The following is a 27,617-nucleotide window of genomic DNA, read 5'->3' on the forward strand; positions in this document are numbered from 1 at the left end:
GTCTTGCGATTTTAGATAAACATGTTATATTCTACATCGCGTAAAGAGAAACAAATTAAACTTGACTGTAACGCAATTCTGCGCGCGCAATCCAATGGAGAGCTTTAGCAAATCACGATGACAAACAACTTTTGTTTAGCAAACAAAAGGTTTAATGAGCAGGAAAATAGCTGTGCATGTGTTCTATTACTTCTTGGCAAATTTATTTCCCATCTTCTGAAAAACAACAACGTGAAATGACTAAATCCTGCGTATTTTGAACCAGACCGCTAATTTTTCAATTTAGGTTGAACATGTTCTTGAAGTGCTGAAAGAAAGACACTTCCTGTTTATACTTATTTTCTGTATAACTATAAAAGTGATTTCTTTGAGGTCTTCTGACCACTCGTGTATTTTTTGTTGTTGTACACAAACATAAGAATATTATGCGACTCATTAACATATAAAAAACGGGTTACACGAATTCACTCTAGTGAACGGAATATCTCGAAAACTTGTCCATGTCAGTCTTTGCACTTCATGCATTCGCTTTAAATAAATCTATAATGATGAGCGTAAGTTGTCCTCCGCGACCTTAGCATGCATAACTTTTTCCAATCAGTTTGACGTTGTCATCAAGGAATCCTTGAGCCCAGTCTTCAAACAATTGCGATGCCAAACTAGCACGTAATTTGAAATGAATTACAAGCTGGTATATGTGTGATAGATGAAATAAGTATTGCGATTGGTTCTCCAAGTAATGCGAATTTAAACATACGATCCGCATAAATCGACAGCTCACGAACTCATTTACCAATTTGCTTTTTGAAAATATTTCACAATTGTAAGTAATTATTTATTCATCGTCAAATTAGTAAAAAAGATCCATGTCGATTAAAACTTGCGTGAAAAACATAATCACCATTTCATGTTCAAGGATCAGAACAAGGCTCATTTTTGGGCAAGATCGAAATGTGCAATATTTGTTTAAACGTCTAGCTAGTTCAATATCATTTAAAAGTTAACCGCAAAACACGCTCGCAGAAAATCAAATTTATATTTTTTGGAAAACTAAAAACTATCCTATTTTACCATATTTCTATGCAAGAAGGAAATGATATAACTTGATTACAAAAAATAAATATCTTTGAAAAAACGCACGTTTCAAAATGTTACTAATATTACGAGGTGAACGTGATTGACTACACGAGCTGTGCACAGGTGTTCAACAATAAATATTTCTCATGCACAAAACGGAAACTAAAGAAACTAAAGGTATCATTATTTGTTTCAAAGAATTATATTGCATTAAACCGAAACCACATACAGACACGTTTGCCAAGAGAACGTATTTTTCGTTTGGAACTTTCGTCTCAATGGGATATTCATGATACACTGTTGATTTAATGAAAACTATACAAATATGATTATTTTTGTGATAATGGGAAAAATGATATTTTACTTATTTTAAATAGATTGCTCCTTGGTAAATTAAAATTGTTACCGTTTAACAGTAAAGCGAATTTGAATTAAAAGCAGTTCAACAGGATTATGTTAATAATATTCCATGCAGTCTGAAAAGCAAAAGTAAGCTCACTGAAGGAAAGGTGTCATACAGAACATTTGGTAAACCGTTGATATTTTCGGGTTGTTAATCATGACGCCTTAAGGTTCATTAATGTTTGGTTAGTTGTTCAAGCTGTGTAAACATTCAAAAGACTAGTTAGAGGCGTTTTTAATAACGTTTGCTCACCTGCTCTTAGAACAAAAAGGTTCCGATATTATCGGGTTTCTTTTGGCTTGCTTATTAGAATATTGAATGTTAATGAGTTTATCATTAGAGGTTTCTGTGAATCTTTCTTTTACTTCAGTTAACTTCACATTCCGTACGCTGCCCGAAACTTGCCTTATAGAAAACGGTTAGTTTTTTCGAGGGCGGTAAATACTAACCACGATGTTTCGTCCGTGTCTCATCCTGCTTTGTGTCACTGTTGTGAGCTGGGCTTTAGGTAAGTTACATAACAAGAAATACACAGTGTAATCTTGCAATGATGTCGTATTCTTCAAATTGGTAACGGTGTTTACTTTGTGGATGTTTAATCGTTTCTCTGCGGTTTAGATATAACCTAGCGTTAAACGCAACAGTATTAAATGGGTACTCGGCTCTTAACATTTTTTTTAGCAAATTTTGCTAGTTTTACATTTTGGTATTTTCTCGCAACACCTACCGTTTACTCAAGCAGCGCAAAAATGTTATCCCTGATACTCATCGCTTTCCTTGTAAAATTTGGTACAACTCAGTTGTCTTTTAAATCTTTTCTTTGTAATTCAAAGATTTTGTTCTTTCCACTTCCTAACAGAACCAATTAATCATGTCCTAATTGAACACGCGTGTGCGTTAATCCGAGAACCTTGCCTAGCAATTTTAGCTTCGTCCGCATTCAACATTTCGCTCTCGTATAGGTTAATTTTTTTTTTTCATTTTACAAGGTTAAGTAACACATAGACGGTTTTCCCTTAGTTTGAACTAGCTTATTTTCTTTCTTTATTTTCCTTCTATAATCCAATTGTCGTTTGCAACGTGCATAAAACACCGACAATAGTGAAAACATTTCAGATTGTAATAGCACGGTTATTTTTCACAAGTAAAATTGGTATTGCCAAGCTATTATTTTAGAAAAAAAAGATACTTATAATACCAGCTTAGTAAGAGAATCAATCTTTGAAAGAGGGAGGTATAAGGTTCGCGGATTGACGGATTTGGCCTAAAAAAGCGCCCGGATTTCCGATTTTTGCGATATATTGAACGGATTCGTGGTTTTCGAAAATACAGCGGTTCGCGGAATTGCTGAGAATTTTGGGGCGGATTCCGGACTGTTCATGCCAAGAAGCTCCGATCGTTGGTAATAAACGAAGCTAAGATTACATTGCTCGGTGTTCGTCGGTATGTTGGCGGAATTGTCACAAAAACAAGCAATGAAACGAAACACCTTAAGAAAATGGCATAAAAACTGCATCTACTGTCCCTCGCAGTGAAACTATACCACGCAAAGTTTTCGAGTAATGCGGATTCAGATTTGAACGAAATTGTAGCGAATTGATGGATTGTACTAAAAAATATAGCACGGATTGGCGGATTTGGGTATTTCTATCCAACCCCTCTTTAAAACAGGAGATACAATTCTAAAGAATTTCCAATCACAGTTAAAGCGGCCTGAACAAGAAAAAGAATCTCTACTAAATGATCAAAAGCAAAATCCGACAAAAGCCAAAACTGCTTATCTTTTTCTTTCAAAACTTTTTTACAACACATATTTTTCACCCTTAATTTTTGTTCGCTGTCGCTGAAAGAGATAAGCTGCTGGTAGATTAAGGGTTATTTTTCCATTTTATATTTAAACGTCGTTAAGTTCCAAAGAGGTGGACCCAACATGAACACGCAAATATCGCCCAAACTCTATATTTCTATTTTCGAAAAAATAAATGCCCTGTTGCCTAAAATATTTAAACGAAACGCTTTCTTAACAGTTGCGCATATTAGTAATTTTTCATTTTATTTTTTTTTTTTCAATTAGAAACGAACAAAAAACTAAGCTAAAAGAAAATAACAATGGGAATGACTAGCGTATTCTACTGTTTTGAGTGAAATTTCAGTTTTACCAGTTTTCTTTTTTTAAAGAAGCTATGTCATGGACAACGCATCTTGAAAAAAAAACTGACATTTTTTTTCAACTTTGTCGATCATAATCTGTCTTTTATTGGTCAGTCGAATTAATTCCTTGTTTATTTTCGGCTTTTTGTTTCTCCGTTACTGTTTTTCTATGTTTTAAAACTATTATTTTGATGTTTTCTCTAGTTTGAAAGAAATCAGAAATTGGCTATACCGTAACATATCTCCTTTAACTCGACAAATCACGCAAATTACGCAGTCTTTTTCCCATCTAATGCACGTTTCACTACATGTTTCAGAGATCTGTATCAACGGAGGAAAAAAAAGTAGATTACACACGCAGTTATTCCATTTTTTAAGTCACTTTTACTCAATTTCGAGGCAACAAAAATTGTCGTAAAAGAAAGAGCCAAATTTTGAGAGCCTTTCATTTCGCCTAACAGCACGAAAATTGTTTATTTGGCGAAGATGTTTTAATAACCCTGGTAGTCTTACACCACAAAGCCACGTTTAACCATGACTTATCGAACAGAACCATAAGAAAACAGAAACAGGAGCGAAACTTTGTTCGTTTGCTACTGTACAAAGTTCAACTTTATACTACTCAGGTCAGTATTTACGATTTGCCTTCTCTTTGTTGAACGATTTTGGGAAAGAAAGCTTTAACACAGCTTATCGTAATACAAATTTAAAGCAGCGACAATTTCCCGCGAGAATACGTAAAAATGAGGCATTTTAACTTTACCAGCTATAGTGCCATATGTAGGTTGAATTTGTTGTTGGCTATCGTCCTTGCTCCGATATGGTTTTCTAAGGTTTCTGCAAATTCCCTCTCTCCTGAAAAAGTAATATTTGAAATTCGAATTTTAACTGGATAATCTCGCAAGAATACAAGTGAAAGCGGCTGCCTCTCGTAATATAGTATTTTAATTTTTTTTCTAGTTTTGTTTATCTTCATTATTTTGTACTCCACAAAGGAAAATAGAAGTATAAATACCGTCATCAGGATCTCCATGCTATGCAACATTTGTTGATAAAATATTTTCCCGTGGAAAAGTTGCCTGCCTAACAGTGTAGCTGTGTAATTTCTCTTGCCTTGGCAAATGGCAAACTAAGATAGTCGACTAAATGTTAAATGCATTACACAATTTCAAGGGATGACTGGCAACAGTTTATATGCCAACGGTCGGCATTTCCTTCAACTTTCAGTTGGTTTAATTTTTTAAAACTGCTTCAGTAAAGCTTAAGATTAAGCTGACATCCCTCATTCATATTTTACCAAGTCAAAAAGTTCTTTCCGTTCTGCTTGTGTTTTAGAATGCACCAAGCCGGTTGGTCTTGAAGACAGAACAATCCCGGATTCATCAATGACTGCGAGTTCGCAGATTAACAAGTAAGTTAAAGCCAATTTATGCCATTAATTTTTTGGCTCCCAGAGGAATCATTTTTCAACAAAATTCAGAAGTTATTTTACTTTAAGTTCAGATCAAAGTAAATCATTGCATGAAGTTTCAAGGTTATACGTTTATCTAATGGTAAGTTAAAGGAACATATAAGCGGCCATACGCATAAAAACAAGACTAGGCAGGCCAGGGTGGCATTTCAATACACATCTTTTAAATTTAAATATTAAGTAACAAATCCGCAGCCCTTAAATCAAAAACCCTGAATCTTCTTATTGTAGTATATTGTTCCATATATTTCGAAGTGTCACCATCAGGGTCTCAAGAAACTTGACCAATTAACAGAAATGAATAACAGCCCTTGCATAAGTCCTATAGGAGCTATCCGCTTAAAGAAACAGATCCGCCACACAAACAGCAGGCAGGAAAACCGATCGCGTTACATCCAAAGGTTATATTCCCTCCTTGTACCACCATAACGTGCTTTTATGGGACAGCCAATCACATCGCCGCTTTACCTTTACGTCAATCAAGACATTACGGTTTTATCTACACATCTTTGATTTCACGTCAAAGTTCTCTGAACTCCCAAAGCCTAGTGAGAGGATTAGGACGTCTCTGTAGAATGGGCACTTTGGCCTCCTGAAACGGTGGAGAGGGCTACGACCTCTTGTTGCCATCGAAGTGACTGACTGTGCTATCCTGCATTATCCTTGTTGGAAACTACTCCCCTATCCCTTAAGCTTGGTGTCTTGTTCTGCTTTCATTAGGTTGTGAGCATTTACCAAGTATCGAAACTCAAAAACTTAGTCCTGTACTCAGTTTGGTCTTTCTTTTCTGCGATACACGCATCGCATGCTAATAAACGTAGACTATAAAAATGAAAATCCCTTGATAGCGTTAAAAATCTTTAAAGATAAAGTGACAAAATTGTGGCCATTTGAGACATAATAAAATGGCCACCAAATTAAGTCAAATATAAAACTAACCACTAAGATAGTAAAGGAACATTTCAGTAACAAAATGACAAATACAAAATTATTACGAATGGATCGTGATAAGTTTTTTGAAAAGCCGTTACGCTGAATAATTTTCAAAGTTAGCTTATCGTCACTAATATTCAGCCGTATTTAATTCGCGACTTTCGCATTTTGGAAGAAAATCGCGAAAATTTCTACTCGTGAAAAAAAAAAACAACAACAACAAACAAGGCTAATAGATCAATGGAATTACACAACTGAATGTCCTGATTTTCAATATTACAGATGGCATGGACCGTCAGAAGGAAGACTTAATAACTACAAAGGTAAACCAGGATCGACCGGAGTAGGATGTTGGTGCGCAAACAAAAGAGATAGTGTTGTTAATCGATACTTACAGGTAAGGAAGTGCAAAACAAAAACATTGGAAACCTTGATAACCTTGTAAAAGATCGTCTGATAACATTAGTAATCGGACGATGTTAAACTTCCTATGTTCACCCACGTGAAAACGTTAACCCTGAAGAGGGTAGTTAAGGGAAGGGCACATTTTAAAATTGATGTTTGGCTTTTTTTAGAATTGCTTGTTTTAAGACTTCTGTTGCATTAGACATTAGTCTATACCCTAACGTTTATCGCCAGCAGGCATACCTTAACCCAGCTCCACCGACACTTAGTTACCACCTCTCACATCAAAATATAAAGTCTTGATTTACACAAGCCGATTGTTTGATCACAATTTCAGCAGCCGAAAAGAGACTGAGTTGAAATACGACACGCAGCGATCGGGGTATCTTTACGAGCTTCCAGGTGTCTGAAAATGGGATAAATTTTCCTCTTAAGTGTCATATATCTTCTTAATAGAAACTACAACTAAGGGGTAATGGAAGAGATAAAATCAAACCATCATCACTTTTATCGTTTTATTTGTGTTACTAATAGATTATTAATGAATTTGAGAATGTAACTAACCGTCTTTTTAAAAATGTGTCTGTTTAAGGTTGACTTGGGCTCTGTTAAAAAAATTGGAAGAATTGCTACTCAAGGTCGAAATACGACTTGGGACCAGTACGTAAAGAAGTACAGGATCACTTATAGCAAGTCTGGCGTCATATTTACTGGGATATTTGATATTTTTCACAACGAAGTGGTACGTTAAACACTAAGAAATTCAGCTTATTAATGGCTAGGCATATATGTCTGACAATTTCTTAGTGTTCAGAAAAATTCATGATTTGTGTGTGTGTGTCTGCTTCCAAAGGTATTTTCTGGAAACTCAGACAAGAACAGCATTGTGTACAATGACATACCCAGTACTGGCAGGAACATTGAAGCCAGATACATTAGAGTAATTGCCCATGATGAGGAGTACCGCGGCAACATATGCATGCGTGTTGAATTTTATGAATGCGTGGGTAAGTAATTTATTATACTGTTTCATTTTTTTTTTTTTATCTTTATAAATAATTATATATATGCTGTTTGATTTTATTATTTTTCTCCAAACTCTGGTTAAACCTTCTCAGAGCCAGGCCATTTATACATGATACAATGTATTTTGTTTTCAAAATGTCAGCATTCCCAGAAATGCATCTGTTTTTCCGTTCCTTCCATTAGAACTACATGTATCATAATTTAATCTTGTGGTCAGTGATGCCTGGACCAACAGAAACCACGCTTAGATATGAAAAGGGCCAATAGGAAAGCTCTCGGACTTAATAGTACATGTAGTCCCAAAATATTTTATTTTGGAAATAAATAAAACAGCAAACAAAGGTCAAATTATTATATTCGATTTTTGGACAAACAAAATGCAACACAAACCAAACTGTTATGTTTTGCTTATATTAAGGGGTAAATCAGTGTCTCGGTCGGCAAAAAAAAAAAGAGATTTTCAAAGTACATTGTCCGCACGCTGATTCGTCTTTGTATTCCCAAATATAAAAATAACATTTGATTTGATGTACATTGCAAAAATGACCCTCAATTCCTGTTCTCTTGTTCTTTAGAGGCTGTTACGCAACCTCCCACAGTGCCAAGTAAGTGTTAAGAGTAAGGGGAAGTACACGTTTGGATGTTAATCTTACAAATACAAATACAAATTGTATTGTCTTCTTCCCATGGAGGCTTTTCAGGAACAATGAAAAAAAAAAAAAAAAGAGAATAAGTACAATAAATTGGCAATAATATATAATGGCTATATATAATCTTCTTTTCTTGACTACGAAAAAAGTCTGTACATCCGTCCGTCCGTCCACCTGTCTGTCTGTCTGTCTTCCTGTCTGCCTGTCTGCCTGTTTGTCTGTCCGTCTGTCCGTCTGTCTGCCTGTCTGTATGCCTGTTTGTCTGTCTGTCTATCTGTCTGTCTGTCTGTCTGTTTGTCTGTCTGTTTGTCTGTCTGTTTGTCGCTTAATGTTACCGAAACCGGGATGGACCACTTGGCTCGGACACAGACTTTACCTTTACTATATATTGTTGTTATTCTTTTTTGCAACACTTGATGACTTCTAATGAATTTTGCTTTATTTTCTCCTTAATACAGCCACTCAAGCTCCAGTGGGTAAGAATTTTTTTTTATTGTTTGTTTGTCTGTTTGTATGTTTGTTTGTTTAATTATTATTTTGCTCTTCAAAAAGGCCAAAAGGTCAGCAAACCATTATCGTATAAATCAAACAAGCACAAAAAGAGAAGGATACATTACGTTCTGAATATTGAATAAATGTGTTTCTCAATGAAATTTGTGCATATAGCTGCCAAAAAATACGAAAATTTTGTCGATAAAAGGTTTTAACCACTTGTTTCTGTTTTTGCGTTTTTTTTTATACAACTACCATGATTCTGTCCAGGTACTTCGCTTTGAAGTTACTTGGCATACATATGATTGTACGCCATAATATAATGATGTTTGAATAGCAACCAAATTAATCTAGAAATTATTTAATTTTTAGCCATAATATTATATATATTAAGTGTAATAAAGGTAACTGATTCATTAACGAAGATTAATGTTGATATATTGATTAATTTTCAGTCTGTCCAGCCGGTTTCAAATTAGGCGCAGATGGAAAGACTTGTGAAGGTACCGCGCCATTAAATTGTTAACGTCAATTGTTAGTGAAAAGTAATAAGACTTGAGTGGAGTACAATTTAGGGAGTAATAAAGCGAGAAATTTCAAAATCGGCCAAGGTTGAAATTTGGCTAAGAACAAATTCTATTTTTCCCATTTGTTGTAAGTTACAAATATATGCTCGAAATGAATACATCTTTATTCAAATCCAAACCTGAAACCAACATTGTCATCACCCATTGGTGACGTGAAGATGTACATTTCGGTTAGGAATAAATTTCCTGCAATATCACAGCTTTGTTTTTAAAATTTAAAAACTGAGAACATTTTGAGAACATTTAGGGCTCAAAACTTCGAAAAAGTTACAAACGTTCAGTCTCGGCCTAACCCTAGACGCTCTTATATATAAAACTAATGTAGTAGATAGATTAACGGTAGGAAAATTTCACTTTCATGTTCAGATGTGAACGAGTGTACAGATAACACCCACAGCTGTGATCATTACTGCCATAACACCAATGGAAGCTATGTGTGTAGTTGTAAATTTGGATACACACTTGGCGCTGATAAGAAATCCTGTATAGGTAAGGAACATTTTGAGTACCTTATTGGCCTATTTTTGTTTTCCATTGCTTAATTTTCAATTTATAGACTGTGTTGAAAAATGTATTGCTGAGTCCAGTGTTTTGAGGTCATAAAGTGAAAATGTCCGTCAACGATACAATTATTCAGATATGACTCGAGAAAAGCAATGCGTTGACAACGCATCGTTTACGTCAGTCATTTTTTTAATTAACAGCTAAGAGACAATTAGCCAACAGGCCCATTAGCTCTTGGCCCTCGGCCAGTTCCTTCCAGCCGAACAACGCCTGTTCATAGACTACCAGACAATTAAAGATGTAGTGTCACCTTGTTTTAGTTCTACTTGAAAGTCCAATGTAGGTTTTGGTATTAACTGGATTAATAGTGGCCTGGCCATGCAAAACTCACTGTACTAGTCATAAAAGAGGCTAAAAATTGGTGTGGCGACGGGTGAATAAGAATGAAGTGTTCAAAAACTTGAGAAAGGCAGGCCGACGATTACAAGATTAACAGTGTTACTTGGAAGAAAATCACATATAAACTATTGTTTATGGTTTATTCACATCTTGGAGCATGAATTTATGCCGTTGGTTTATTGTTGAAGGGTTATTCTGTTGAACAGTGAATGCACCCTCGCAGCTCTAGCATAGTTTTCGCAAATTCTTAGAAGACTTCTAGTGACACAGTCCCGTTAAGTGGTACATACATCTCTTTCTGGGGACAAACGCATAAACTCGTACTTTAAAACCTTTGATTACAAAAAAAAAGAAAGGCTGAAAAAAACCTACCATCTTAATAATTATATAAAACTTATATGTATAAATAAATTGCCAAATTGTACCTTATGAATTTCATTTTTTTTTTATCTTTGAGATAACGACGAATGCCAAGATAGTAATGGTGGGTGTGGCCAGCTTTGCAATAACACGGATGGAAGCTACGAGTGTAAATGTAACAGCGGCTACAAACTTATGGCTGATAAAAAGAATTGCGAAGGTGAGCCGCCACAACATTCCAGTCATGAAACAACTTTGGGTGGAATAACGAGAATTGTCCTAAAAACAATGTATTCAAACCAATCATTACTCGTTATTCCTATTGAAAATAGGACATTATTATCAAACTCGGTTTTGTGAAGTACAGATAATGTGCGAAACGAGTACAGTTGTACTCCACAAGACTGGTTTAACAGGTTCGACGTGTTTCCTCATTCCTCCTGACTGCCCGAAATATAAAAAACAAAATGGCGAAGAAACGGCATTTGGGGAACATAGCGTTGAATGGCTAATGTTCACAAGACATTTACTTATAGTTTGATAGATGCTCAGAAAGAGATTTCTTCATTGGTTGCTATGCACGTGCAGCAATGCTCGTTATCAGCGCCTTTTTGTTTCTTCCTTTGTTTCAATAAACTCAACGCTTGCAACATGAAACCTAGCGTTAAAATACAATAGTAAAACTAAATAACGTTATTTAAGTGACAATGTATTTAGCACTGTTGTGTAAAAAATAAATAAAAACAATATTGAAAATCGAGCATAAAACGAAAAAATGATATTTTTTTTCAGATATCGATGAGTGCACTGACAACACATCCGGGTGTAACCAGAACTGTCAAAACTCTGATGGAAGTTACACTTGCAGCTGTAACGCGGGTTACAGACTTGGCGCCGATAAGAAAACTTGCGAAAGTAAGGAAGCTGTCATGTTCTTTTGCCGTTTCCTTTAATTTTGCCTTAAATTGTTTTATGTTGAGCAGAATGGTTTGAGGTAAAGCACATTCAAAACACATTTAAAGATTTTCAACCAGAGGTAACCAAAGTAAAAGCCTCTCCATCTATTTAAAACCTAAGGTTTTATACTTAAAAGTAATAAAAAATAATTTCTAACACTTGCATCTGAACATAGGGGAAAAAAAGAAGCGAATGATATTTGTATGCGATTCATTTTAACTATGTATAGTGAAGTGTAACGTGCTACTATCTCTTGACTAGCAAATGAAAGGAATTACGAGAATCACTATAAGAAATTTCCAATTAATAAGCTCTCCTTTTTGTTTTTGATTTTTTATTGTTAGTTGGTTAGAGTTAGTTAGTTAGTTAGTTTGTTAGTTAGACTCTCTTCCTTAAAGGCTATCATGATATACTAAACTAGATAAAAAAAATAAAATCGTCATATTTATATCACTATAAATAAGTTGCAAGAGTTTTCTTATACAACTTGTCTTTCTTTAGATATCAACGAATGTCAAGAAAATACCGATGGATGCGAACAGCTATGCTTTGACAATGATGGAAGCTTTACGTGCGGGTGTAACAGTGGTTACAGACTGCAAAGTGACAAAAAGAGTTGTGCAGGCAAGTACAGTCACAATAAGTTACACCATTAACACTTCTATTAAAAAATAAAATTCACACTTCGAACCTCATCTTATAAACGAGACGTCGACGGTTTTTATAGAGATAAATCAAGTCACGGTTGATTGGGGGGGGGGGGGTGCAAGGTTAATAAGGGAGGTGGGCTAAACGGAATTCTTCACTTCAATCTAAAGACAAGTGGGTTACACTTTATCTGCTGACATGGACATTATAACATGAGTCGCTCACAGACTTATATACGGTATATTAAAAAAATGTTATAGATGTAGTCCTTTATAGAAAACATAATTCTATTATGCAGATATTGACGAATGTTCGGAGAATACAGATCAATGCGACAAGTCATCCACAAGCTGCAGCAACTCAGCAGGAGGTTACTCGTGCCCATGTCTCTCTGGCTATGAAGCTTCCTCGTCTCGTTATAAGTGCAATGGTAATTTTATTATTACACTTTCAAACTTGAATGACTTACACGAACGTTGGCGAATTTCCTGGAACAATATTCATAGGAAATTTGAGTGTGTAAAGGACATTAAGGACGTTCGCGCTAATTTTTATGCGCATCCTTACTGCGCACATAATTCATGTCGCAACGCCACGTCCTCGCCTGGTCCCATACTTTTATGAAAGTATAATTTGGTGGACTAGCACGTATTCTACTTATGTCCTTTTTTCTAGTCCTTCCTCATTATGTATGTTTTTCGTTTTATTGTTTGTATGCTTCTTGAGTTTATGTATTGTGCAGTGAAAAAGAATAAAATAAAATGAAATAAATTAAATTTTAAAAAAATGATTTAAATTACCGTATGATCACGTCTACATTTACATTTAATGGGCTATTATAAATTAGTTAAAAATAAAACAAACCGCATGAGTTGTTGTTGTCTTTTTAACTTTCATTTATTTTATTACTACTGCTAACTTATGGTTTATTTGCAATTGACAGATATTGACGAGTGTAACACAGACGCCCACCAATGCAATTTATATTCGACCACGTGTTCTAATTCGGCTGGAAGTTACTCATGCGACTGCCGCCCTGGATTTGAACGAGACACTCGGTTCAATTGCAGTGGTACGTATAGTTTTGCACTATTTATACCAAGGGTGGTACACCCTGCGGTGTGTGTGTGTGTGTGTGTTTGTGGGGAGGGGGGTTCCGTTTGTAAAAGCAGGGTTGCTTATCGGAAAATTTGAATTGAGCCCTTAAAGGAAACCAATCTGGGTGTGGCTTAAGAGGAAATCCGCCAGGACTTCGAGTAGTTATTGGACAAAATTATGTACCAAAACTATTTACACCTGATTGCAAGCTTTTGTGTTACTGCTTCAAATATCTTATCGAAAGAAATCTTTTCTAACAACACCACACATCGAAAACACATTTTGAAGTTCCGCTGAATTCCACTGAATCGCTTAAAAGATGTAAGCTTTTGCCCATAGCTTGTGAACTTTAAATATCATTTTCTCAGACTCGGATAAGAAATTGTTGTACCAGAATTATTTCCACCTTATTGCAAACTTTTTTGTTACTGCTTCAAATATCTTATCAAAAAAAATCTTTTCTAACAACACCACACATCGAAAACACATTTTGAAGTTCCGCTGAATTCCACTGAATCGCTTAAGACGAATTTACAAAATGGCTACACGTGAGATTTTTCCTATACCTTGTGAACTTTGAAATTCATTTTCTCAGACTCTGATAAGAAATTGTTGTTGGTGTTATCACGGATAATTACTTACATCTTTACCTTTTATTAAGGGTAGGAAATAACGCAATAGGATTTAAATTATTCTGGAAATTGATTTTTGTCCAACTTTAATAAATATTACTCGACTTCCTAGTGGATTCCGTCTTAATCTTTTTTGACCCTAAAAGATAGTATTCTTTTTCCACGTGCAGTCCTAAGCGAGACCTTAATAATACTGGCTTTTTTTTTTTCTGGAACACCCTAAGTGAGTCTTAAATCCGTAATTCAAAACCTGACCATATGACGAGCATCACCGTCTCTTTCACATGGGATTTTCCCCCCGGATATTTTAAGCCTTTACATTCAGGAATTACGTGCATTTTACCCTTAACCGTCGTAAGAGTAGTTGCATTTTAAAAGTGCAGAATCGTGTGTTTTGTGTAATTCATACTTTGCAGAACATTAATCTATCACAATTCACTGATCGCGTGTAATACAGCCATAGTATTAAAGTACTGTTTATGCTCTACGTTATTGTATATTCTCGCAAATCATTCACCGTACAATGCAGTGGCCGCGCGCGGTTTGCTGGGAAGAACTGAGAAAAACATAATTTACCATTTTTTTTTTTAGAGCAGTTTTCAATTGAGTGTCGTAAAACCAAAACCAAAGTAATTACTCTGGCCAATCACAAAGAACACAGAAAATCCAGTGAACCAATCAAAACTCGAAGCAAATACATGTAGCCGGCACGAAGCGCGGGAAAACGTGCGCGAGCGAGTCATGATTGGTTTTGGTTTTAGTTCTGATTGGCTGAGAAAGTGGCGCGAGATTTTCGAGCCAATCACTAAGCGTAGCAATGCAAAACCAAAGCAAATGCAATTAACTTTCGACACTCAAGTGAAAACCGCTCTATTTTTATAACAATTAACTTTTACTCTGAAAAACATTAAACTGCGCGGAGAGCACGGAAAAGAGGACAGTAATCTGGCCTCCGTCTGCTTAAATATAGGATTACCAAGGACCCGGATGTATCCCCAACCTCTTGCTGGGAGATTGGCACTAACCAGATGCATAAAACCATTTATTCTCTGGGTGAGGTGAATAAATCTCCTTTTTGGTTGTTCTATACACAGATATCGATGAATGTTTGGTTAATAATGGTGGATGCAGCCATGGTTGTCAGAATTTGGATGCCACATACATATGCACGTGTCCCACCGGCTACGAACTTGATGGAACCAAAAAGAATTGCGTTGGTAAGTTATTTTAATCATTTACTTCGTTCAGTTCATAAAAATAGGTAGCTTTGGTCACCTATTAGGTTTCCTTTTCCGTTTAACATTTTTTATCAACTCCGTGAATTATTTTGTTCAAGAGATAACGTTTGACCGGTCAAAACATATCTTCCAAACTTTTTTTTGTAATGCCCAATAAGTTCCTATTTGTCTTTTTTCATTTTCCTTTTTTTTATGACAACGTTATCTATAGATTACTTCCCAGACCAATGAGGTTATTGTTTGCATTCACTTCAAAATGGTCCGTTTGCAGTTTAAGCACTGGCTTGCTTGCGATAGATGACGTTATCTTGTTTTTAAGAACAAGTTTAGTTCAAAGAAAGTGAATTTAATAAATTAACTTTCTTTGACATAAACTAGATATGACAGGTTTTCTGTTTTGTCATTGCTCAGCACTTCTGAAACCCTCGCTTAGATACACTGTATAAATTTTTCTTAGTTTCTGTGAGAAAATTTACGGATTAAAGTAGAAATTGAAGTAACACGTTGCGAAAACGTTTAGTTATTGCGTGTTCAGTATTCGTGTACAACTGTTCAGGATTGTCTACTGGTTTGCGGAAAAGCCGCTCTAAAACTAACCTACTCGCAAATATATATCTCAAGGCCCATTACCAGAGATGTAGACTTGTAGCTTGTGAACTTCTGGTAATTTTGATTTGTTTTCTTGTTTTAAAACAGATAAGAATGAGTGCTCACTTGCTAACGGCGGATGCCAACATACTTGTACAAACACTGATGGTAGCTTTCAGTGTTCCTGTAACAGCGGATTTAAGCTTAATGCCGACGGTTTGACTTGTTCAGGTAAACAACTACTATCATAACAAAGGCGGTGGAGCGTTTTGGAACGTGTGTGTGTGTATATATATTCCGGGCTAGAATCCTGGACCTGGCGTCAAAAATTGTAAGGGTTGCGTGTTTTTAGTTTTCATCCTTGCACACCGAGGGTTTTCTTCGGGTTCTCCGTTTTTACTTCTTTCACAAAAAAAAAAAAAAAAAAAAAAAAAAAAAAAACCAGAATAAACGTCCCCACAAGCTTCCAGCCTTAAACACGATGTATTTATTTTATTCGTGAATTGAAAGAATGAGGTAGACACCAAAAACGTTTTATCGACGTTTTTGACAAGATATATATAGCTGCGGGAGGAGTTATAAAACTTCACATTGCATATCACTGTTGAACATTATAGTTTAAACATGCTTGGGGCGTGGCCCATTATCATGCATGAGGTGACTGCCTTGAACACGAGCCTTTAGTTTGTTTGTACTTTGTTAAATGTTATCCAGTATCAAAAACAAAACACCCATCTTCACTACTCGTGGTGTTCACTCAAGTTTTTTTTTTTTTTCTGTAGACATCGATGAATGTTCGGATGGATCATCCCAGTGTGACTCGAAAAGCACCACATGTAATAATCTTATTCCGGGCTACGAATGCAAGTGTAAAGATGGATATACCGTAATACAGGGTAACAGCTACAAGTGCCAAGGTAAAATACCACAACTGTATCATATGTTTTGCGGCTCACTAATTGTTTTTTCTCCTCACCGACCAAGACCTTGGGGATAAACTGCTATGTCAATGCTACGACACTGAAACCAACGACTCGATTGCCTACAACAAACTACAACATAAATGTTTTCTTAACATAGTTAAAAAATATGCAACACTTTTGACATATGTGCTCAACATTTTTTAAGAGTTTATTCTCTTCGCAATGTGTAAGAAACAGCAACGAAATGTTTTTATTTTATTTTTTCAATTAAGATGTTTGATTGTCATTTTTGTTTGCACTTTAAATTCGACTTTTTTCCTTCTTTCCTTTTTTTTACTGATAATAACTTCCGAATGATGCAATGACTCTGATGTTAAATAATAAAGAAGGTAAATTTTAAGCTCGGTAATAAATAATAAAGATGAAGTGTTCAACATGACTCGAGCATGGGACAAAGAAAAATTCATCTTTATTATTTATCACCGAGCTTAAAATTTACCATCTTTATTATTTAATACAAACTTGATGAATTCGACATTGCTGATCCTAGCAGTATGCAGGACGCGTGTCACATATCAACACAGTAAAATGGCCCAGCTCACAACGAGTCTCTCGTAGCTCAGTTGGTTAGAGCGCCCAACCGGTTTCTGGGAGGCCATGGGTTCGATTCCCGTCGGGGACTCAGAATTTTTCTTTTTTTTCACGTTCGTGTCATGTAGAACACTTGACTCTGATGTTATTTCAAATATATTTTATTCCAGCTAAGACTTGTCCAGCACTCGTTCAGTCCCAAGGAACTGTAGTTTCCCCCTCTACCTGCCTTCAGGATCAGGTCCGTGAGTTTTATTTTTTAGGACAAAGAAGACAAGATAATTACATCATAATAATAAATAAATACCTTACAATACACATCATACATTACGCTACTTAGCTTAAAGATTACTTACTTAGATTAAAGTTCTTATCTTATCTTAGCTTTCTTAGAATTTAAGTGTAAATATTTTAACTTAAAATAGCTTAAATAGCTTAGATATATAATAATGTAAATAGTGTCCACAATTAGTTTTTTTTAAGCTAAATACTTCAGACACTTTAATAAAGTATTTCATTTCATTTCATTTCATTTCTTCTAGTTTACAATTTTTCTATATTGTTAATTTTAAGCTTTGATAAGCTAACACGAACTACATTTAAAACTGGACTTACACGAGGACTAAAAGGTAAAAAAAAAAAGAGAAAAAAACTGAAAGAGAAAAATAAAAAGACCTTACACGTTGATTCATTTCTTAGGGGACTAGGACCAATTTCACAAGAGTTTATAAGAAAGACTTTATAGGGTCCCATTTTTTTTGGTTAAAAGTTTTGGCCTTGTTTTCTATCTCATTGATGTGTTACATATATCGTAAAAAGTCGTTAAGTTTTGATGTAAATTCTTTCTGCTTGCATATCCAAATATAATATTTAGCAAGTAAGTAGCAAAAATTAATATGAAAATTGTATTTTGATCTATTTGGTTTTAAAGGTCCGTGAGGTTGGTGATTTGTGTACATTCAGCTGCAGCGCAGGTTATGAACTTCCCAGTAACGAGGATACCTTAGAATGCCTATCTACAGGAAGTTGGAATGCCTCAATAATTTACTGTCAAAGTAAGTAATAATAAAGCCTGCCAACTTAACCCGACTGATAGATTTAATCAGACTTGTTTGATCCCTTTCAAGCATATGTATAACCTCATTACTTCCAGCAACTCAAACTTCTGCAACTCTTTCAATTCAGGCCGTACGTAAGCTTTGTATATTTTTCGCTTGTTTGTTTGTTTCCTTTTTTTGTCTTTTTATTTGCATGTATTTTACAGCCAAACATCCCACAAAGCAAATCTCTGTAGGGCAGACGTATTTTTTTTTCGGTTTGAACAGAGCAATGAAAACAAATTACATTTTTAAAAGGGACTGGCCAGGACTGTTCATTATACCGGTTCTGTTCTTACACATTTTGCTAGTAGTAACTTTCGCTAAGCTGTAGAATATCGTTCCTTACGTTTTACCAAGGGTTTTCAATAGAGTGTTTCGACATATATATCGGGGTTCCACTGAACTTATGCAATGTTTGTAAGATATTATGAAGCAATTTACCAAAGATATTAGCTACACCACTGCGCTTATTTACAAATGATTCTATCATTTCTATAAAACAGGATTGAGTTGTCCAGCGCTGACTGCTCCAGCATATGGAAGCCTCAACCCATCGAGCTGTGCATCATCAGGGAATGTTTTTGAGGGGACGTGCCATTATAGCTGTCAAAGCGGCTATCAGTTATCAGGAGTACAGTCAAAGACCTGTCTTAGCAGCGGACAGTGGGATAGTCAGGAGGAGCCAACATGCACATTACGTAAGCCTCCGACAACAAACACTTCCTAAAGACCCAACAAAGCCTTCCTTTCTCCAGAAAATTAGTTTTTTTTTTATAATTATTATTAGCTTCGCCTTATAAATAACACATACAACTAACAGTAAACTTTTGCGGGTTCCCTGCCTTTTAAGGTAGGGAACCCGCAACAGCAGGGCCAATTGTTGCGGGCCCGAGACATAAAAATAGCTAAAAGGTATAACAAAGCTTTAATAACAGCATAAAATAGGGTCGAGTAAGCTGCGACAGGAATTGCAAGTTGGGCATACTGACCTCCAAGTAAATGCGGTAAATTTTCTACAAATGACCTATACAGTCGAAGGAATAGATGCCAGTTTTTGCCAATTTTCTGTTAAAGCACTCGAAGAATTTCCGAATTATTTCATCAGCCAGCGCGAGCGCTCACGAGTACTCCGAAAGCAAACGCGCCTTCATATAAGTCATGATGCTTAGCAACTTCTGGGACAAAAAAACACGTTCTCAGTCACATCTCGGCGAAGTGATTTTTGCCCCAACTATATGCAATTCCCTCGTCCATAGGCCTTTTTATAACACATTTTATTATCATTATATCATCTTTATCATAATTCAATCGAGTTGCACCCAAAAATGGCCTATCTTCGCACTGTGGTAATAATCCTCCTCCCTCCAAAATGATAAGCTTTCGCGTCTCAGGTTATTTGCGATAAACCTTCCAGAATGGAACGCTATAATTCTTAGGTCTGTAGGCATTTTTATTAAACGTTTCATTATTATCTAAATGTTGTATTTTAATAATCGGTAAATTTAAAATATATTTCATAAGTGACTTTAAAGTGTTGGAAATCCTTTACGAAAAACTTGTATCCATAATGTACCCGAAGAAGGTGGTGAGACGATGCATCATTCTTAAGTTTTCATTCCTTAACCTTGATAGTTACCAATATACGTATGTAAAAGCAAAACAAAAATCATTGCTTACTTTATTTAAACAGTTTACCCGGATCCTTGGATCACATGTCCAGATAACGTGATTGTCACGCTTTCTCCCGGTGCCAATACGGCTGACGTTAAAGCGCTTCTTCGGGACCCTCAGTCGAATCAACCGCCTTCCAGAATAACAATCACACCAGGACAATACCTCGTCGACAAAATCTTTCCAGCAGGCACCACGACCTTGACGTATGTGGCAACCAACCCAAATGGAAAAACAGCGAGTTGTCAGGCCGCCGTCATCGTTCAAGGTATCGTTAGTATTGATTGTTGTTGTTGTTGTTGTGTTTGCCATGAGAAAAGGCTGGCTTATTATTACGTCTAACTGCTGTCTGCTTCTCATCACTTTTGTTAATTTAACCAGACAAAGAAGCTCCTAAAACCTCCGATTGCCCACTCGCCATCTATGAAACGACAACATCTACCAACAAAGCAGTTAGTTGGACCGCACCTACTTTTACTGACAACGTAGGTGTCAAAGCAGTAACATCTACAAAGAACCCTGGTGACACGTTTGAGATTGGCTCAACTAACGTTCACTATAACGCGGATGATGACGAAGGCAATTCGGCAACTTGCACTTTTACAGTTAATCTTAAAAGTAAGTGTGTAACTTTACTTACTAGATAATATATCTTTACATACTACTCTCTTTTTACCCATTTACTTTCTAAAGTTCCTACATTTATTGCATCTCTGGGAAAATGCTTTGATCCAATAAGAATCATGTTGTTTTTATGGTCTTGTCCTCTTCCAGTATTCCTTAGCCCATTCTGATTTTACTTTTGCTTGTTGGTCGCTTGTCTTATTACGCTAGTAAGAGGATTACTTACAGTGAGGTTGATCTAACCGTATTTATTTTTCTCCCAACATTTGGCCAACAGACACCAATGATTTAGAGTCTCAGGGTCTGTTTTGTATTGTTTTAGTCACTTTTCGAGTGGTTAACACTTTACGACATTTTTTTACGTTGGCGTATAAAACGTACTTCATTCTTCTTCTTTCTTATTCTTTTTTTACCTCTATGTAAGGCTAACGTGAAAAGAGAATTTCTATCATAACTGATGATAAATATAGTAATCTTAGAGTGGCCAAATTTACATAAAAAAGAATCTCTCTCGAGGCTTTCCAGGAACTTGAAAGTTAGAATCCATTAATTGCAATTGCCAGGGTAATCTACTCAAGACCAAGTTTTCTACTTTTCGAAGCATCGCTTAAAAGTGCGAAAATTACTGAACTGAATTAATAAAAACAGGCAAACACGTATTTTTATAATATTAAAAAAACACTCAAAGATTTTCAATAGTTTCGAGGCTTTTTGCCATGGTTGACATGTTCACCAAGAATTAGAACTGTAAACAAATACATCTATATCGAACCATAGTGGTTCATTTGTGTAACATGGATGATTTTTTCATCATCGTGCTTTCCCTTACTTTTATTATTCTTTTTTTCAGAAATCCAGTGTTCAAACCCCGAGCAGGACCCGCCAAACAATTCGGAAAATATCAACTGCTTTAGTGGCTCATCGTTCTGCACATACTCGTGTGCAGCGAACACCAAATTATTCAAAAACACTTACTACATATCGTGTGATCCTGTCACGTTAGATTGGGGCGAAATTCCCGATTGTGTTGGTAAGCATTTTGTTACATTTTTTCAGTCATTTTTATCATCTTCGTACGTAATCGCCGTTGTCGCAGATGCTTGTTGTTATTATTATTATTATCATTATTATTATTTTTATTATTATTATTATTATTATTATTATTATTATTATTATTATTATTATTATTATTATTTATTTGTAGTTTTTGTTGCTGCTATAGTTGTTGTTGTCGTCGTCTTTGTCGGGGAAAGCCATATAACAGTATCATCTGTGTTAGCCATGAGGCAGAGTGCAGACATCTCCATGGAATATGTCGTGGTTTAAATTTATATATCTTTGTTCTTTGTTTTGAAACCTTTAACCTCTTTCGTCGTTTTTTTTTTCATATTTATTATCATAGTCTAAAACAAAGGTAAATACAAATCAAAATAAGTTTAAAAAATTTGAATGAAAGATTAAGTGAAACCACAGCAAATTTGATATACTTTAACATATTCACGGGATCCGTGTTGAAGTTACTTAACGACTTTCCTCTCCATCACAGGTTACACCAGCCCATTACAAGATGGTTCCTGTCCTGCTGGTTATGTAAAACAGGGAAGTCTCAATCAGGCACCAGTGGAGGACATTTGCGGTTGGTATTGTGTACCTATTTTTCGGTACAAAAAATAGCGATCGTCTCCATGCAATTTTATACGTTATAGCAATGACGTAAAACTACAGAGAATACGTTCTTAAAATATTATTAATTTGTGTTTGTCAATTGATTGAATAGTTATAATGACATTGAACTGAAAACCCCACTAAGGGAGCATCAATAAAGTAGGTAGGTAGGTAGGTAGGTAGGTAGGTAGGTAGGTAGGTAGGTAGGTAGGTAGGTAGGTAGGTAGGTAGGTAGGTAGGTAGGTAGGTAGGTAGGTAGGTAGGTAGGTAGGTAGGTAGGTAGGTAGGTAGGTAGGTAGGTAGGTAGGTTGGTTTGTATGTATGTATGTAAGTCAACTCAGGGATATAAATATTAAATTGACAGAAACTTTGACGACAATTTTGAAGATATGAATTTTACCCTCCGGCTCGTATATGTCAGTGAATTACTCCATTTCTTATTTCTTTTCTTTTTTATTTATTCATCCATACATTGATTCCTTCCCTCCTTCTTTCTTCTTTCCTTCCTTAATCCATTCACTCCTTTTTTTCCCTCGTTCGTTCGATCGTACCTTTCTTTTTCCTTCCTTTTCTTCCATCCTTCCGTCCTACCTTCCTTCCTTCCTTTCTTCCTTCCTTCATTCATTTTGTTCATTCATTTTATCGTCTTTTACAACATTACCTTGCAGTAAAATGCCAAATAGGTTCTTTCTACGACAGTAGCTCAAAGACCTGCAAACCTTGTCCACTTGGAGAGATAAGCAAGCAAGAAGGCTCACTGCAATGCGAGGCATGTCCGGCTAACAGCTCAACTCTTGAAGAAGGCTCCAAAGTGTGCACAGGTAATTTGAATTTAAAAACCAACATGTTTGTGTATATGCGTTGATCGTTTGTTTATCTATTGGTTTGTTGGTTTTTGGTAATTTTCTAGTGTTGCGATCACAAGATTATTGACGTAAAATATAAGATTCAAAAGACAATCAAAAGTATTCTAAAACTCAAAAGCCAAGCGACAACGGTTTCTGCAGAGAAATAATACTCTTTCGTATTTTCATCTGTTAGTTTGACTGTCCTTCTATTTCTGTCTGTCAGTGTCAGTCAGTGTCAATCATGCAATCGATCTTTATGAACGGTAGCTTAAATAGGCCTAATTTAGAAAAGTCACTTTTAGAAAGGCCGCGTGTCCTAGAAGAAATGAAAGCTACAATTTTTGGCACTATTAGATTAGTTAACCCTTGGATTTACAAGGCGGGGGGAGGGGGGGATGCCCCCTCACTTAAGGTTTCTCGAAATTTGAAAAAAAGGATTTCCTCTACAATGCTGAAATTTTCAGTAGCTGTTCATCCATCCCTTGCGGCAATTTTGATATGTCAATCATGTGTCCATGATATTTGACGATGCCATGGCAACGTCATAAATAATCAATGCTTGTTTGTTTTTTTAAGTCAGCCTGCTTAGACTGACAATAAAACGAGACAGTGAACAGAACACTGGAATGCAATTTTTGTTACCATGATCGACCTCTTCCATAATCGAGTCTCGCAGATATAGTTTTATATAGGTACCTTAACTAGTTGCGTCGTTCCATTTCGAAACGTAGTCTGAGTGCCCGATTCCTATTTATTTCTTTACTCTAAAGTAGATTTAACTCTCTAACTCTTAAATGTCTTCTCTGTATTTCTTTCTTTAGCTCAGTGTTATGCCGGTCAATTTTCGAACTCTGGATTTGATTTACCTGCAAACCTCGAGCCTTGCCAGCCATGCCCTAACAATACTTACCAAAGTCAAGTTGGGCAAAAGACATGCGAAAAGTGCCCTAATGGCACCGGCACCATCCATTCTGGATCATCATCTGTTGCTGACTGTGGAGGTGAACATAATATATTCATACATTGTTAACTGATGTACGTGAAAACCTGCTGATTCACCTATATAAAGCCGGGTTTACATAAGTGGGTAATTTTTATGTGACAATATTTAGCGACAAATATATTTGTTCGTGTAGATGACACAACAATTATTTGCAAGCATTCCAAGGTTTAGTGCCAAGTAATGACCTTGGCAAGCAGTGATACTGTACGTGTGCACAGTGCTCAGTGGGAGTTTGAGAGATTGGGGACCGCATATGCTGACGCAATATTTGCCACATTTTATGTGACGAGTCGTCTACACGAGTAATTTTCGTGTTTTACAACTTTTAGTTGTCACATGAAAGTAACACGCCAGCTTGACAACAAATATATCTGTTGCATAAAAACTGACCATTTTTTCTCATCTACACAAGCAAATAAAAGTTGTCACATACGAATTGCCACATACAAATTGCTCGTGTAAATTCGCCTTTAAAATAGACCAGGGAGTGATAACGTACGCAAGTGTATTATTGAGTTCTATTAGCCTGCGTTGCAGCCGGTAGTGTCACAAAATCCTTTTTACCGGGGTTTAAATTGCAGACTAAGTTTTATAAGCATATGAAAAGTTTTAAGTACAATCTTTTCGCACTATGTACGAGCAGCAAGCTTGCTATTCCATTTATAAAAATGCTAAGAAATGCGCGGGCCAAAACACGTGACATGAGCAATTTTACTCAATAAAGCACGCCTGTGACGTGGGCTGAGTGCCTTATGGGGATACTGAATGCACTTGAACTGACCAATCGCAGCGTGCACAATTACTTTAACATTTTATAGTTTACAATTAGAGTACTTAACTGATTTTTCTATGAGCAAAATCATAGAAAACGAGGAGAAGTAGTCTTGTTTTTGCAGACACTCCAAATAATATATTTTTTTTTAAATTACAATTTTATGCAGTTTTAACCTAAAAACGCAAGAACAATTTTCCTATTTTAAGCCATACGCAGGCGATCGTGTGCAGTAGACGAATAATTAATTGCGGGAACACCAATTAGATTCACGGAATTCTGATAGAACACGCCAAGTGTCTACCGCTGTGTAATGTATTTGTATTGTTTTATTCCACAATGTAGGCCCACCCGTAATCTCGCAGTTTGCACCTAATCCCACTAACGCCACCGAGAATAAGCAGACCCAGTTTGAATGCTACGGCCACGGACTGCCACTGCCGTCGTTTAAGATCACGAAGAAGGTGCCAGCACCAGGTAAATGATCTTTATTGTCGCGTGAAACTACTAAGATAGTAAATACCGTGCATTTATTTACTGTGTTCTGTTTTGTTTATTTTCGGTTTCAATTTTTTTTTTCAGACGGATTTGGCGGGCCAGTAACTCAAGAGTACATCCAAGGTCCCGACGGCAGCCAGATTGGCATTCGTCATATCATCACCAAGGTGTCTGAGCACGATGCAGGCACCTACATGTGCGAGGTGGTGAACAAGTTTGGCTCAGATCAGAAGTATCTGTACGTCAACGTGGAACTGGACTTCAGCATCGGTAAATACTTGTTTGTTTGTTTTTGTTTTGTCTGATGGTCAAACCCTACCGTTTTATGGGTCTGGAAATTGCGGTTGACCAATTTTATTCCAAATTCCCCAAAGATCATGATCGATTTGACTGACTGACTGACTGACTGACTGACTGACTGACTGACTGACTGACTGACTAACTTTTTTTTTTTTGCTGGCTGGCAGGCAGGCTGGCAGGCTGGCAGGCTGGCAGGCTGGCAGGCTGGCAGGCTGGCAGGCTGGCAGGCTGGCAGGCTGGCAGGCTGGCAGGCTGGCAGGCTGGCAGGCTGGCAGGCTGGCAGGCTGACTGACTGACTGACTGACTGACTGACTGACTGACTGACTGACTGACTGACTGACTGACTGACTGACTAACTGATGGATTGATGGATTGATAGATTGATGGATGGACTGATCGATCGATCGCGATCGATCGATTGATCGATTGATTGATTGATTAATTGATTCATTCATTCATTCATTCATTCATTTATTCATTCATTTGTTCATTTCGTATTTCTATTTTATTTTTAGGAAAGCGCCGCCGTCGCCGCCGTCGCCGAAGATTCCTGTTCGGAGGTTATTGATTACATGGAATGAAAATAGATTATAGAAGAAAATACACATTCATGTAATGTGTCTGGAAGTAATATGTAGCATTAAAAAAGGGTGTGGTCATTAAAGAAAGCCATTTGGCTTGACTTAAGTATGTCTGTCTGTATTTGGTGCATCTTTTACACCCTCGCACTACCATCACTTTCACACCCTCACCTTTTCTTTTCTTAAACTATTTGGTCTGTTTTGCACAGCAATAACTTGCAGTACGAGTAACGCAATCTCCATTTACACAGAACTTTTTTTCAAATTTAAATGTCTCTTTAAATGGTGATATAGAAAGCTTCTTACTTTCTTGTATTACAGGATATTATAATTTTCGTCCCCCTGCGATAAATAGGAACAGTTGACGATACTCCTTCTCTAAACAACGACCTTGTTTCTCCTTCCATTTGCTCTTACTGCACATGGAGCGCGTCTCCATTTGCAAAGCGTGCAAATACCGTAATAGACTTTTCTTAAGGCCCGTTTACACAGACGATTTTTGTCGCGTAACTAAATGCAATTTTTGTCGCGCCGAAGTTGCAGCAAGTCGCCGTGATATCGCGGCGACTTCATGCAACTTCGCTGCGATATCGCGGCGATGAAATCGCCATGAAATCGCCGCGAGTTTGCACGCGTGAAAACTAGTGGCGATAAAATCGCCGCGAGTCGCAGGAGTTTCGAACCTGTTCGAAACTTGATGCAACTTCAGCGCGACAAAAATTGCATTGAGTTGTGCGACAAAAATCGCTTGTGTAAACGGGCCTTTAAAGTGGTTCGTTTTTTGTCGTTTGTAGCCAAGTCTAATAGCTAGCAAAGTTTTTTTTTTTTGCCCTGACTTTAATTTCAAGCTTTATGTTCGACTTAAGGCTTCCTTTTCTTTGGAGCACTGCGGTAATAGATCTGAGAGAGCGACTGTAATCTTTTTTTTTTTTACAACACAACAGTTCTGCTAATGGTTCTCCGCTTTCAGTTAGGGCACTGTTTGGCTGTAAAATACTGGTTAATGCCATGACATTACCTGTCTTCAAGCAGACGCATCAAACATGCTTCTTTTGCACGAAAGTTGCGTCACCTCATCATGATAAACGTCGTTTCCTCTGAAATCTTAGGCATTATCAATTTTTTTGATAGCTCATTAGAGTAAGCACAAAAAGATAGCTGAAGGTTGTGACTATTTTTATCTCAACTTTCGTTGACTCTCGCTCTTTTTGATGGGATAAAATAATCAACAAAGTAAAACAAGTTCAAAGAAAGATCGTAACTAACAAACAAACAAACAAACAAACAAAAACAGGAACGATGAACGTAAAAATATACGGAGAAAAGAGAAAAAAATGTAGTAAACCACAAGCTGAATTTGGGATATTCTGATACGTGCTTTAATAGAAAAGTTGGTACTTTAAAGTGAAATAAATTAACTAA

At 36.4% G+C, this 27,617-nt stretch overlaps 1 protein-coding gene across 2 annotated transcripts; it reads left to right on the top strand.

Annotated features, from left to right (window-relative positions):
• Window positions 1-1,824: 1,824 nt before the first annotated feature.
• On the top strand, window positions 1,825-26,296 carry LOC144654290 (uncharacterized). 2 transcript variants are annotated; one of them, XM_078514388.1, is made up of 29 exons: window positions 1,825-1,988; window positions 4,967-5,042; window positions 6,318-6,432; window positions 7,033-7,182; window positions 7,294-7,447; window positions 8,042-8,071; window positions 8,575-8,592; window positions 9,064-9,111; window positions 9,562-9,684; window positions 10,556-10,678; window positions 11,251-11,373; window positions 11,917-12,039; window positions 12,362-12,493; window positions 13,007-13,135; window positions 14,888-15,010; window positions 15,728-15,850; window positions 16,402-16,536; window positions 17,304-17,374; window positions 18,065-18,188; window positions 18,737-18,931; window positions 19,924-20,172; window positions 20,286-20,522; window positions 21,379-21,558; window positions 22,075-22,164; window positions 22,862-23,014; window positions 23,863-24,042; window positions 25,162-25,293; window positions 25,399-25,584; window positions 26,130-26,296. In XM_078514388.1, exons 1-29 carry the CDS (start codon window positions 1,934-1,936, stop codon window positions 26,180-26,182), a joined length of 3,630 nt encoding a protein of 1,209 aa, XP_078370514.1. In that variant the 5' UTR covers window positions 1,825-1,933; the 3' UTR covers window positions 26,183-26,296. The 2 variants fall into 2 exon arrangements, with proteins under 2 accessions (XP_078370514.1, XP_078370515.1); XM_078514389.1 differs by lacking the exon at window positions 9,562-9,684.
• Window positions 26,297-27,617: the final 1,321 nt, after the last annotated feature.

Source organism: Oculina patagonica, chromosome 5 (genome assembly GCF_052425735.1).
Source record: "Oculina patagonica isolate OP01 chromosome 5, crgOcupat, whole genome shotgun sequence".
Classification (NCBI taxonomy): Eukaryota; Metazoa; Cnidaria; class Anthozoa; order Scleractinia; family Oculinidae; genus Oculina; species Oculina patagonica.

Bases quoted from the DNA above. Each gene is read 5' to 3' on its own strand.
- LOC144654290 (XM_078514388.1), top strand. From the start codon at position 1,934: ATGTTTCGTCCGTGTCTCATCCTGCTTTGTGTCACTGTTGTGAGCTGG. The intron at 7,448-8,041 runs GTAAGTAATTTA...CTTGTTCTTTAG, and splicing joins TGAATTTTATGAATGCGTGG to AGGCTGTTACGCAACCTCCC. The intron at 15,851-16,401 runs GTAAACAACTAC...TTTTTTCTGTAG, and splicing joins CGACGGTTTGACTTGTTCAG to ACATCGATGAATGTTCGGAT.